The sequence below is a fragment of the Muscardinus avellanarius genome, assembly GCF_963383645.1.
Source record: "Muscardinus avellanarius genome assembly, chromosome: 3".
Classification (NCBI taxonomy): domain Eukaryota; kingdom Metazoa; phylum Chordata; class Mammalia; order Rodentia; family Gliridae; genus Muscardinus; species Muscardinus avellanarius.
This window is the reverse complement of record NC_137788.1, coordinates 97,884,154-97,897,532: the sequence shown is the minus strand read 5'-3', so window position 1 is coordinate 97,897,532 and position 13,379 is coordinate 97,884,154. Positions and strand designations below refer to the sequence as shown.

General features: G+C 41.6%; 1 protein-coding gene across 1 annotated transcript in view; it reads left to right on the top strand.

Annotated features, from left to right (window-relative positions):
• The window catches only part of SORT1 (sortilin 1), a gene marked incomplete at its 3' end in the record, with an annotated part of 94,530 nt that overhangs the window by 50,724 nt on the left and 30,427 nt on the right, over nt 1–13,379 (top strand). The window contains exons 6-10 of the mRNA XM_080691488.1: nt 3,392–3,465; nt 6,676–6,725; nt 7,701–7,831; nt 10,486–10,630; nt 12,077–12,232. Of these exons, the coding sequence (XP_080547614.1) occupies nt 3,392–3,465; nt 6,676–6,725; nt 7,701–7,831; nt 10,486–10,630; nt 12,077–12,232 (556 nt within the window). The remainder of the gene's footprint in view (nt 1–3,391; nt 3,466–6,675; nt 6,726–7,700; nt 7,832–10,485; nt 10,631–12,076; nt 12,233–13,379) is intronic.

The window sequence follows — 13,379 nt, the reverse complement described above, 5'->3', positions numbered from 1 at the left end:
CACTAGGCCAAACCCAGATATAAAAAACTGGTGACTTTGGGTTTACAGGGTGGCTTATGTTTTTCAACAAGCTCCCCAGCTGGGCCTGTACTCTAACATTTTAGAGCCATTTCTCTGCTGACTGTTCTAGAACAGAAACAAGACCACCAGTTGCAAACCAGTCAGATGGAGCAAAAGGTGGTAGAGGGAGGGCAAAGGGCACAGATAGAGAGAGAGACAGTGCTGGGTCTTCAGAGGGGAAATTTTTGAGCAGATACGAGGTTGAGGGGTGCTGCAACAGAGTCTGAGGAAGGAAACTAGCTTGCTGATGATACAAATGTCTAGTAATACCTAGCAATCCATTTCTTAGGTACATAAGCCTCTAGCAGCCTGAGCTGACGATCCCATAAGGCAACTAAGAGACCTCCATAGGGTTAGACAAAGTCATAGTTCTCCCCTCTGACCACCTCATCTCCATTACCACGTATCTGATGGGATTAAAACAATTCTATCTTCAGGAAGGAGCAGGAACAATCTGATTTTCTACCTGAAATTTCTTCTAATTCGACTTAAGTTTAGCTGGTTTTGGTGGCACACACTTGTAATCCCAGTACTTGGGAGGCTGAGTCAGGAAGATCACAGGTTTGTGGCCAGCCACACCACTTAGTGAGGCTCTCAGCAATTTAGTGAGACCTTGTTTCCAAATAAAAAATAAAATAGGTGTGAGGGTATAGCCCAGAGCTAGAAGGTCCCTGGGTTCCATCACTCACACACACACACACACACACACACACACACACACACACACACACAGTGGTTAGTTTGAAATAATTAGAGTGGAGAAGCTGGACCAATTTGGACTGATGTACATATATGAGATACAAGAACATTTCTTATCTTTATAAGTAGAGTTAGGTCAATTAAAAATGCTGGGAGGTGAATATTATCAGAGGAGGGGCAATTGAAGGAGAAGTGGGGCTGAGAGTGGAGGAGCACCAGTGATTAATTCTGACTGGATCAGCCTTGTTCAATTTCAGCTGTACCTTCACTGAAACTAAGCTCCGTAAGCTCATATTGTCAGTATAATTGGCCTTGTCAGTCTTCTTGTTTTTAAGTCTTTGCTGCATTTCAAAGCAGTGGCCAATCCTCCTCCAGTGAACTCCACTTTCTTGGCTCTAAGACATCATTCCCTCTGTTTAGCACTCTAAACTCCTTTCACCTTACCCTTAAATGCCTACTGCTCATTTTATTCTGAGCAATGTCTTCCACCCTTACAGTTTACCACTTACAATGTGTAGGATTCTCAAATCCTTATCTAGGTGCTTGGAGAGAGCTGGAAAGAAGGAGGAGGATCAGTGAGAAGGACAACTAGCACATCATAGTGAAAGGTGGGAACTGGGTGACAACGGGAATATCTGGATGTCACAGTGATGGAGGTAGACACTTAAAAAGGAACAAGACAGTAATATCAGACTCCTTATCAGCATCTCTTGATTGTTAGGAGGCAATGAAAACTTCAAACTTCAGAGGTAAAGGATTCAAATATAGAACCCTATACTTAGTCAAACCATCAGTCAAATGTAAAAGCAAAATTCAGATTTTGGGGTATAGAAAATCTTAAGTTTATAAATATGGTCCTCCACCAAAACAGAACAGAAACTTAAGAAAAAAGGTGCAGTGAAGTACAAGATGCAGCAGCAGAGAATGACCAGGGAGTAAAGGAAGATGGGGAATCAAGTAAGAGAATCCATTAGATGAGACATTTGGAAGATTCTCCTTGACTCGAAATATGTTAGTGGCATAGAACATTCCCTTCTATATGACTTGATTCATTCTTCTTGGCTTTACATTGACCAATATTCATATAATTATTATACTATAAATTCTCATATTAATTTATTTTAAAAGGTAATCTATTACATGATCATGTAAGATATATTTATAATTATAGACAAGAAGGTAGATATAATACATTCAAATAATATAAAAATAATTATAGAAGAAAGGAAAAATTGGAAAATAACATCCTCATCTGTAGCTCTGGCTTCCCCGTAGAGCACCAGATCCTTTTCTCGCTGCCCCTTGGTATCTCTAGCTAGATGTCCTGCAGGCATCTCAAACTCAGTCCAATACTGAACTTCTTCCCTGACGTTCTCTCAGACATGCTCTTCTCTGAATCCTTGTATTAGTTAATGATACAGCAATACATCTTATTTCCCAACCCCAAGCCCAGAGTGACTGCTTCGAGACATGTATGCTCATGTATACATGGGCACCTACACGCATTTACCCTGTGGGAACAGTCATCTAGTTCTATTCTAGATTTTGTTTGTTTGTTTGTTTGTCTGTTTGTTTAGGTACTGGCAATGGAACCCAGGGGCATTCTACCTCCGAGCTATACCCTCAGCCCTATTTTTTTATTCTTTATTTTGAAACAGGGTCTCATTGAGTTGCAAAGGGCCTCACTAAGTAGCTGAGGCTGTCCTTGAACTGTGATCTTCCTGTCTCAGCCTTCCAAATGCTAGGATTACAAATGTTCATCACCATACCCGGCTCTATTCTAGATTTTAAGTTCTTGCGGATCCCATTCCTTGAGGTCATGGGTCAAATCCTTATTAACTCTTACTGAACCAACATGGCAGTCATTCCCTGCATGTCTTATTTCTAGTTGGGACTTTCTGAAATCCATCTCTTTCCCCTCTCATCCAAGTACAACACCTAAGAAAGCAAAGCTGACTGTGTTGTTCTCCTGCATTAGATACCTTCCTCCAGAGAGTGCTGGCCTACAAGGAAGGCTGTTCATGAGCTGGCTGTACCCTTCTCTAGAGCGTATATCTGCATTTCCCCGCCTTGGAAGTTGTGCTCCGTTCTTGTCCGACAGCTTCCTCTCTCTCTCCACCCACTGCAGAGCTTTCTCTCCTCCCTGCCTGTACTACACTAGTTTCTCAGTACAGTTGCACTCAGCTCATTGCCCTCTTCTAGCCCCACCATTCATCATTTCAGAGTCAGTGCAGCCATCTTCAGAGTTGTGTCTGATGCTGTGTACCTCCTCTCTCTACTCTACCCTGGACTGTTTCCATAACACTGTAACACATAGCACTGAAACTTCTTCTGATGGCCCTTGGTAAACTGAGATCCTTGAGAGCAGGGAGTTGTCTTGCTCACCTTGTATGCACTGTGTAACATCTGGTACAGTGCCTAGCACATCGTGGACACTTCATATGCATTTGGTATTCTAAACTTCTAAGGCCTTGAAGGAGACAGAATAAGCCGTGTGTGGGGGGGGGGGTTTATGGAACCTCAGTGTATGTTTTTATTCTCCTGTGTGATTGGATATTAATTATTAAAGGTCATACAAGCAGCTGCACAGGATAAAGCTGGAATTTTGATTAAGTCATTTATAATCTTTCAGAATGGCCTGTGGGTGTCCAAGAATTTTGGGGGAAAATGGGAAGAAATCCACAAAGCAGTATGTTTGGCCAAATGGTGAGTAACAGAAAACTCCATCTGTGCATAACCCTAAACCTTTCCTGATAATGCTTCCAAAAGTTACATTAATAAATACTAAGCACTTACTGTATGGCGAATACTCTTTAGGGCACCACAGGGATACAAGAAGGGGGATGACGTAGACTTTGACCTAGAGGAGCTGCTAATTGTGTTAGAAAAGAAGAGTTAGTCTCACTAAGTGTTAGAATATAAATAAGGCACTTATTTTCCATAAATGATGACATCAGTTGGGACATAAGATACAACTTTAATTTGAGGATTTCTTTTTCTTTTCTTTCTTTCTTTCTTTCTTTCTTTCTTTCTTTCTTTCTTTCTTTCTTTCTTTTTTGGTGGTACTGGGGTTCCTGGAAGCCCTTCTACCTCCGGGCTACACTCCCAGACCTATTTTATATTTTTTATTTGGAAACAGGGTCTCTTAAGCCAGTGAGGCTGGCTCCGAACCAGCGCAATCCTCCTATCTCCGCCTCCCCAAGAGCAGGGATTACAAGCGTGCGCCACCATGCCCGGCTAATTTGAGGATTTCAAGTCTTCTCTGCACCCAGATTTATACTCCCTTGTCTAGCAATCCATTTCCAGTTATGTAGAACATAGTAAGGAATCAGGAAGAAAGCTAGGAGCTTCCAGACTTCCAAAGGGACACTGTCTGTGCAACAGCTCACTTCTCTCAGCAGGATGCTCTGCCCCCATCAGCTTGCTTGAGTAAAGATGATGTGGAGGGAGCACTTACTTGGGAGTCAAGTCCCCTTGGTTCTGCTGGCTCTACTGCTAGTGGCTTAACATCTCTGAGCTTTAGTTTCTCATTGTGAAAGGAGATTTATTTGGGGAGTGTGGGTTAATTCAATTTGAATTAACAAACATCATGCCTCTAAAATTCTGACTAGGTTTAGACTCTTGTTCAGTCTCTCTCTTCTTGTCCTTTGACTAATTTCAACAAATTTGCTATCTGTTTTCCCAGTTTGTAGCAGATTGCTGCCAGAGATGCGCTACATGGCTGCTAGCAACAAGCACTGACAGCAATATAGTTCCAGCCTAAGAGCTGGAAAGAGGCAGGGAAACTGCCAAAGAACAGACAAAAATGTAGCCTAACTGCATTGAAATCACTCAGTGCTAGATCAAGAAAGGACACATACTTCAGTAACTTCTAGTGGGAGCACTGCACTGTGGCTTAGTGTGATTGATATTCATAATGATGATCGGAAGCCAGGCATGGTGGCCCACTCCTGTAATCCCAGTACTTGGAAGGCTAAGACAGGATCACAGGTGTGAGGACGCCTCAGCCAGTAGGAGACTCTGAGAAACAGAGAGACCCTATTTCAAAACATAAAAAGGGCCAGAGGGTGTAGCTTGGAGGTAGTATGCTCTGGGTTCAATCCCCAGTACCATAAAACTAATAAAATAAATAAATAAATAAATAAATAAATAAATAAATAAATAAATAAGATATTCATCTGTGATCCAAAGAAAGAGTTTAATGTACTCTACTGAGGAAATTGGGAAAATGTATAATACAGATTTTAAATATGTTGATAAATTAATAAAATATTAAATGTGTACTTAAAGAAGGTGGGCCTTTTCCAGAAATGCTCATTAAATAAAGTTTTTACAGCATCACCGTTGTACACATGCCACATTTGCTTTAATTTTATGTATTTAATGACTTGTGTTTGTACCACATGAGGTCTTACTGAGAAGGAGGTAATTTTTTAAATAAGTTATTTGACTTCTGATGGGCTTAAAACATATAGGACATGGTTGAGTAAGAGTATAGTAACTTTTTTTTGGTACTAGGGATGGAACCCAAGAGCATTCTACCTCCCAAGTTACACCCCCAGCCCTATTTTTTGTTCTTTATTTTGAAAGAGGGTCTCACTGAGTGGCAAGGACTATAGTAATTTTTTTTTTTTTTTTTTGGTGGTACTGGGGTTCCTGGAAGCCCTTCTACCTCCGGGCTACACTCCCAGACCTATTTTTTATACTTTTTTATTTGGAAACAGGGTCTCCTAAGCCAGCGCGCGCGGCTGGCTTCGAACCTGCGTGATCCTCCTGTCTCTGCCTCCCAAGCGCGGGGATTACAAGCGTGCGCCACCACGCCCGGCCAAGGACTATAGTAATTTTGATCTTTAAAATGAAAACATTTAATTGTTTTATTTTCTAGCCTATGCAGGGTTTTGTTTTTTTTACTTGTATAATTCACTACTTTGTTAAGCTTCAAATATAAGATAACTGGGCTACTCATAACTATTTACTCGCCTTTTAGATCTTTGATTTCTAGGAATTTACAACCTAAAATCCTTTGAAAGACATGCTCAAACCCAGTACCTTTTTCTGGTGGTCATCAATGAGTAAATATCAGGGACTGAATCTAGTTCACTGCAAACTCCCTTTCCAAGTTGCATTTTAAATAATTCAACCTCTCACCTAGTTGTCTATTTGAGATGAAAGAACTAAATTATTTAGCTCATACAAAGCATTGAGCTAGCTTCTGAAGGGAAACAATAAAGCATAAAACTCAGTACCTGACTGTAGAAGCTAATTAGTCGGGTAGAAGAGAGAAGGCACACACTACGCAATTAAAATAACCAAAATGGGAGACAAATTAATGCCTGGCATGTTGCTCCAGAACAGGGTTTCTCAGCCTCATCACGAATGACGCCTTGGGCCAGATGGCTCATGGTTGAGGGTGCTGTTCTACGCATCGTAAGATGTGTAGGAGTATCCCTGACCTGTGCCCACTAGATGCTAGGAACAACTCCTGCCCACCCCACCCCCAGTGTGACAACCAGAAATGTCACCAGATATGGCCCGATGTCCCCTGGGAGACAGAATCACCCCTAGTTGAGAAGCATTTCTCTAGATGTTTTCAATAAAGAAACCTTCCAGTTAGAGTGATAAGACAGTTTCAGAGGTGATTCTAAGCTGGAGCCAGAAGACTATGAGAGCAGTATCTGGCTACATGGCAGAAAAGCATTACAGGGAAGAGTATGGCATAAGGGCGCACTTAGAGAGCAGGCTGACCAGTTTGACCGGCCAGATGGGTTCCCATAATGAAGCAGTGGACTGTGGAAAAGGCATGGACAGGCAAGAAGAGAAGTGGATGCACAGCACCAGGAAGGCTTTGTGACTGAGGCCGACACAGTCTGTTAGCGGTCTTAAGCCATTTCTTTTCCTGTCTTTGCCTCTTTGTAGGGGATCAGAGAACATCATCTTCTTTACCACCTATGTGAATGGCTCCTGCAGTAAGTATATTTTAGTCCCAGGAAGAGTGTCCTGTTGTCCATCCATGGTAGAATATTCTGGGTTGGCCGGGCGTGGTGGCGCACACTTGTAATCCCCGCGCTTGGGAGGCAGAGACAGGAGGATCGCGCAGGTTCGAAGCCAGCCGCGCGCGCTGGCTTAGGAGACCCTGTTTCCAAATAAAAATGTAAAAATAGGTCTGGGAGTGTAGCCTGAAGGTAGAAGGGCTTCCAGGAACCCCAGTACCACCAAAAAAAAAAAAAATATTCTGGGTTGTATGAGGTAAAAACAAAAGACTCTTTCAATTCCCTGAAATTTAAATAGGCTCAAGATAGTTGTTAATTTTTAAAATCTTGAAAGTACCACCAAATTGCTGCACTGTGCCCAGATCAAATAAAAATGTAGATTAGGGCTTGGGGGAGTGTAGCTCAGTGATCGATTCGCATTTGCCTAGTATATGTGAAGCCCTGTGTTAAGTTCTCAGTACTGAAAGAGAAAGAAAGGCAGGATGCTGTGGCTGTATTATTTTTATGTGACACTGTATATAAATTAAGAGAACGCTGTCTTTCCATCCAGCATGAAACCATAAGTGTAAAATAAAACCCAGTGTGAAGTCCCTGGATCTGATGCTATATGGCATTAGTAATGTTACTTGAACACATGCATAGGATTAAAATGTTTTGCTATAAAATTAAGTTCTTTTTTTTTTTTTTTGGTACTGGGTTGGAACCCAGGGGCTTTTCTACCTCTGGGCTACACTCCCAGACCTATTTTATACTTTATTTAGAAACAGGGTCTCACTAAGTTGCTAAGAGCCTTACTAAGTAGCTGAGGCTGGCTTCGAACCTGTGCGATCCTTCTGTCTCAGCCTCCCAAGCGCGGGGATTCACGCTCGGCTAAGAGCAATTCTAAAGCAGCTGTTTTGAATTGGGCTCACCAATAAGTGAAGTTTTAATTAATATTTTGTCTTGTTTAAGAAGCTGACCTTGGGGCACTGGAATTATGGAGAACTTCAGATTTGGGGAAAAGCTTCAAAACCATTGGTGTGAAAATCTACTCGTTTGGTCTTGGGGGACGTTTCCTTTTTGCTTCTGTGATGGCTGATAAGGTGAGTATTGCCTTTTACTTTGGGGTCTGATATTTCTGTAAATCCCCTTTACTACTGAATAATGATTGAATTTCTTACTGTGTTATTTAGTATCACTGTAAGATTTGCAGTGATTCTGTTCACAGGGCTGATTGGCCCTCATGGGCTACTTTGCCCTTTGGCCTTTTATCACTACATTGTTTTGGGGGGAAATTCGGCACATGAATCTCCCCCAAATCATGTGTATTTAAAACCATATGACTAAATGGTGTCTTCTGGAGTGAGTAAGCAGAAAAGACATGGGAGGACTGAGTAGGCCCTGAAGCACCCCAGCACTGAAGGTTGGAAAGAGAAGAATCTAGCAAAGAAGACTGGAAGGGAGGAACTGGTGAGGGAGAGGGAAAAAGGGACTGTGATAGGAAATAAAGACAGTGCTTCAGGGTGAGGCTGTGGTCAGCTTTGTTTGCTGAGAGTTGGTGAAGTGGGGTTGTTGGTGACTCTGACAAAAGCAGTTTTATTGGAGTAGTGAGGTTAAAGCCTGATTCAGTTTACTTCAGAGACAGCTGAAGATGGGGAAGTGTAAGTATAGATAACTTGAAAGTTTTGTAACTGTCCCCCCAACAATCCTATGAGCTAATACTCTATCTCAGGTTATAGGTGAAGAAATGGAGTGACTTGCCTAGGTTCACCCAGTGGTGGAGCCTTGTGGGTATCCAACTGTCAGATCCCAAAGGGAGCCACCTTTGCCTCCTGCGCTACTACCTAAAAAATTAAAATTCTGCTGTGTGATTTATAGAATTTTAGTTCCAACCTATAACAATATGATTCAAAGAAATTACATATCTCAGTGTAGGTTAAACAGGTTAAATGTACTTACCATTGAACTTTAAAGAGTATTTAACCTGAAGAAGCCTGGAGCTTAATTTTCATACTTTGGCTAAACTGTATCTGTATCTAGTAGTCTTTTTTTTTTTTTTTTTTCCCAATACTGGGGATGGAACTCAGAGGCATACTACCTCTGAGCTACACCCCCGGTTCTATTTTTTAGTCTATTTATTTTTGAAACAGGGCGTCACTAAGTAGCTAAGGCTGTCCATGAACCATGTTCTCTGGTCTCCGCCTCCCAAATGCTGGGATTACAAACGAGTACCATCATGCCTGGCTTCTAATAGTCATTTTAAGCTATTTATCAGAGAGTAGGCTTGAATTGCCTATTTTTCTTTGTCTTTCTTTCGCTTTCTTTCTTTCTTGCTTGCTATTTATTTATTTTGGGGGGGAGGGGATGCTGGGTATTGAACACAGGGCTGTTGAACCATCGAGCTATCTCCAGACCTATTTTATTTTTTATTTGGGAACATTGTCTCACTAAGTTGCTCAGGGCCTTGCTAAGTTGCTGAAACTGTCCTTGAACCTGCGATATTCCCATCTCAGCCTCCCAAATACTGGGATTACAACTGTGTGCCACCACGCCCAGCTTTGAATTGCCTTCATAGCAGACTCCTTCACCAGTCAAGTACTCTCTGACCAGTTTCCTTAGAGTAATTTTAGACCCTCCTCAGTTTCTTCCCAGCCCATGTGTGTTTCCTTCATTATGGCTATTCTGAGAGTCCCTTAAACGCATATCACATCTTTATTTTTATTTTTATTTTTTCTGTGGTACTGGGGATGGATCCCAGGAGCATTCTACCTCCGAGCTACACCCCCAGGCCTATTTTTTATTCTTTATTTTGAAACAGGCTCTCACTGAATTCCAAAGAGCCTCACTAAGTAGCTGAGACAGTCCTTGAACCACTATCCTCCCATCTCAGCCTCCCAAATGCTGGGTTTATAAGTGTGTGTCACCACGCCCAGCCACATATCACACCTTGACTTCCCTGTAATCTTCCAAGCATGGGTTTCATCTCTGTTTTCTAGACCCTTACTTATACAATTCTTTGGGTTATACTGGGTCTGTCTCAAAGGGATCAAACTTTTATGCAGTGATCATCATTTTAAGAATTATCTGAGCAAGTATATGTAAATGAAGATTAAGCCAAGCTAAAGATGGTTCCACCAAATCCTTAATCTCTACTGAAGGAGATGGAATAGCAGAAGTCGGGAGATCATACCAGAATGAAAAAGGCAAAGAAAAATTCAAGGCAGCCTTACTTATAATAGAATGGACCATTCCATTGCCAGGAGGGGTTAGAAAAATTGCTTTGGTAAATGGTGCAGTGACTATTCATTGCAGTTATACACAGTAGTGAAATGAACTTTGTGTGTGTGTGTGTGTGTGTGTGTGTGTGTGTGTGTGTGGTACTGGGGATTAAACTCAGAGACATTCTACCTCTGAGCTATACCCCTAGACCTTTTTAATTTTGTTTCAAAGCAGGTTCCTAGGTTCCTGAGGTTGTCCTCAAACCTGTGATCCTCCTGTCTCAGCCTCCCAAGTACTGGGATTACAGGCATGTGCTACCACGCACAGCTTTGAATAATTTTTTAAACTGTGCCCATTTTTGAGACCCTGTTTCAAGAATAAAAAGACTAAAAACTAGGGCTAGGGGTGTAGCTCAGAGGTACAGTGCCCCTGGGTTCCATCCCCAGTAACACACACACACACACAAAAGTGTCCATTCGTGTTTCTGAACATGGCGTCTTGACAGAAAATTTGAAAGATATTGGCAAATTTATTCCAGGATACAACAAGAAGGATCCACGTATCAACAGATCAAGGGGACACATGGAGCATGGCCCAGCTCCCCTCTGTTGGGCAGGAGCAATTTTATTCTATTCTGGCAGCTAATGATGACATGGTCTTCATGCATGTGGATGAACCTGGAGGTAAGCCTTTTCAGAACTGTCTTTGAATGTACAGAGATCCAAGCTTTGAGCCTGCTTTGAGCAGCTTTTTTAGATGGCAGCTTTTCCTTTTACTCGTAGAAATTTATTAGCATCCTACTGAATATATCATCCTTCTTTAAAAGGCCATTTGTCTTGACAATCCATGTAGTTTGTGTGTTCAAATGCTGTAGGGCAGATGTGCTAGGAGCGTAGTTGGCCAACTCACACTCATCTGTACAGGAAACATGTAGAAACTCCAGGAGCTATTTGACAAAGCAATTTTATGTTTATTGAATCTAGTGACAAAATTGGGGACTTGTATTTTGTCTTGTCTTTTCTGTTTCACTTTCCTAATGATTATTTTTATTATATTTTACAAAAGTATGTTTGTGACACATTAGGAATTTTAATAAGTGATTCTTTACCAGGAATTGTATTTTTTGCAGTACTGGAGATTGAACCCAGGAGCATTCTACCTCTGAGCTACCCTCCCACCTCTATTTTTTATTCTTTATGTTGAAATAGGATCTCACTAAGTTGTGGAGGGCCGCACTGAGTAGCTGAGGCTGGCTGAGAACATGCAGTCCTCCTGTTTCAGCCTCCCAGGTACTGGGACTACAAGTGTGCACTACCACATCCAGCTAACCATAGATAGTTTGAGAAACATTGTTCTAGATTGTAAAGTCTTAGAAATGTGTAAAATACAAATCCAAATACAATGCCTTTTCCAGCAAAATATATCTGGAAAGAGCTTTTCTGTGGCATCATGATTGTTTCATTGCATTTAACAAACTCAGTATCTCCCATATTCCGGGCATTAAGCAGGACACTAAAACTAAAGTTGATGATGAAGATCTTGAGTAGCAAACCTTCAATTTTTTCCCCTTGAGTACTAGGGGATTGAACCCAGGGGGATTATACCTCTGAGCTATAATTCAGCCTTATTTATTTAGTTAGTTAGTTTGTTTGACTCTGAGGATTGAACCCAGGGGCATTCTCCCTCCAAGATACACCCCAGCCCTATTTTATTTTTTGTTTTGAAACAAGTTCTCTCTAGATTGCTAAGAATCTCACTCCTTTGCTGAGGCTGGTCTCAAACCTCCAATCCTCTGGTTTCAACTTCCCAAGTACTTGGATTACAAGCATGTTCCACACCAGCTTATATTTTTATTTTGAAACAGGGTCTCATTAAGTTGCTGAGGCTAGCCTCAAACCTGTGGTCCTATAGTCTCAGACTCCCAAGTACTAGGATTACAAGTATGTGCCACCATGCCCATGTTGAGAGTATCAAACCTTGATTAACATGTCAGGTCTGAGTCTCCATCATGGAAAGAGACAGTTGGTGAGTGTACCAATCCAGCCAGGCAGGCATGAGTGTGGCTGTTCTTTTTTCCTCTGATTCTCTCAAGTCTTAAATTTTTTGTTTGTTTTTTATTCCCATTTCAGATACCGGATTTGGCACAATCTTCACCTCCGATGACAGAGGCATTGTCTATTCCAAGTCTTTGGACCGACATCTCTATACTACCACAGGTGGAGAGACTGACTTTACCAATGTGACCTCCCTCCGTGGGGTCTACATAACAAGCATGCTCTCAGAAGGTGAGTCTTGGCACAGTTGTTCTTCCCTGTTAGTTTCACTGAATGTGTTAGGATTTGAGGCATGGGAGAACCTGGTGGTCCTATGCCCCAATAATGTGCTTACCTAGGCAATGAGCCTACTCATGTAAATCCTGGCTCCCTATTTTATTTTATTTATTTATTTATTTATTTATTTATTTATTTATTTTAATTAATTACTGTGGGGGGGGTTCTGGGGACAGAACCCAGGGACATTCTATCTCCAAGCTACACCCCCAGTTCTATATTTTATTCTTTATTTTGAAACAGGGTCTCACTGAGCTGCAAAGGGCCTCACTAATTAGTAGCTAAGGCTGTCCTTGAACCCCAGTTCTCCTGTCTCAGCCTCCCAAATGCTGACATTATAAGCGTGTGCCACCACGCCTGGCTACTGGCTCCCTGTTTTAAATAAGTTGTGGTGACTAGAGCTAGGAAAGAGCAGAGCAAGAGCTGATAGGAAGAAAGATGTTTGAGAGTCTGTGATATTTAGTTTACAAAATGAATCTTCTATGATGGTAGATTTAAGCTGAAAAGAATGAGCCTGGATTTGAGTCACTTCTATTCTGGGAGAGAGCATAGCAGAAGCCAGCCAAGATTCTTCTAGGCTGTATGCGGTCTCACCTTTACTGAGGCTCAGTTATGCAGATAAACACATTATTCCCAAGTTCAAAGACTCTTTAAAGTTTTATTTGCATTTTTGTAGCAGGTACAGTATGCTTTTTTTAATTTTGTAAATTCTTGCAATGGCTCACAAGATCCTCAGTGCCATCGACTCCCTATTTCTTCCCTGACCTTGCCTCCAGTTCTTCACTCTTTCGTTCACTCTGCACCACTCACACCAGCCCCAGGCAGTCCTCAGACACACCAGGTGCTCACATTCAGTGTCTGCAGATGTGCACTAACAGTGCCCTCTGTTTCCCTAGACATTTGCAAGATGAGCACTCCTCCTTCACGTTTTCATTCATGTTACTTTCTGAATGATATCTGTCCTAATTATCTTAAATATCAATCTTCCCTCCCCTTTACACACACACATACACACACTCTTAACCATTAGTTGTGTGTTTTCCCATAGCACTTCTTTTCTAACATACTTTATAATTTACTTATCTTTTAATTTTTTAATTGA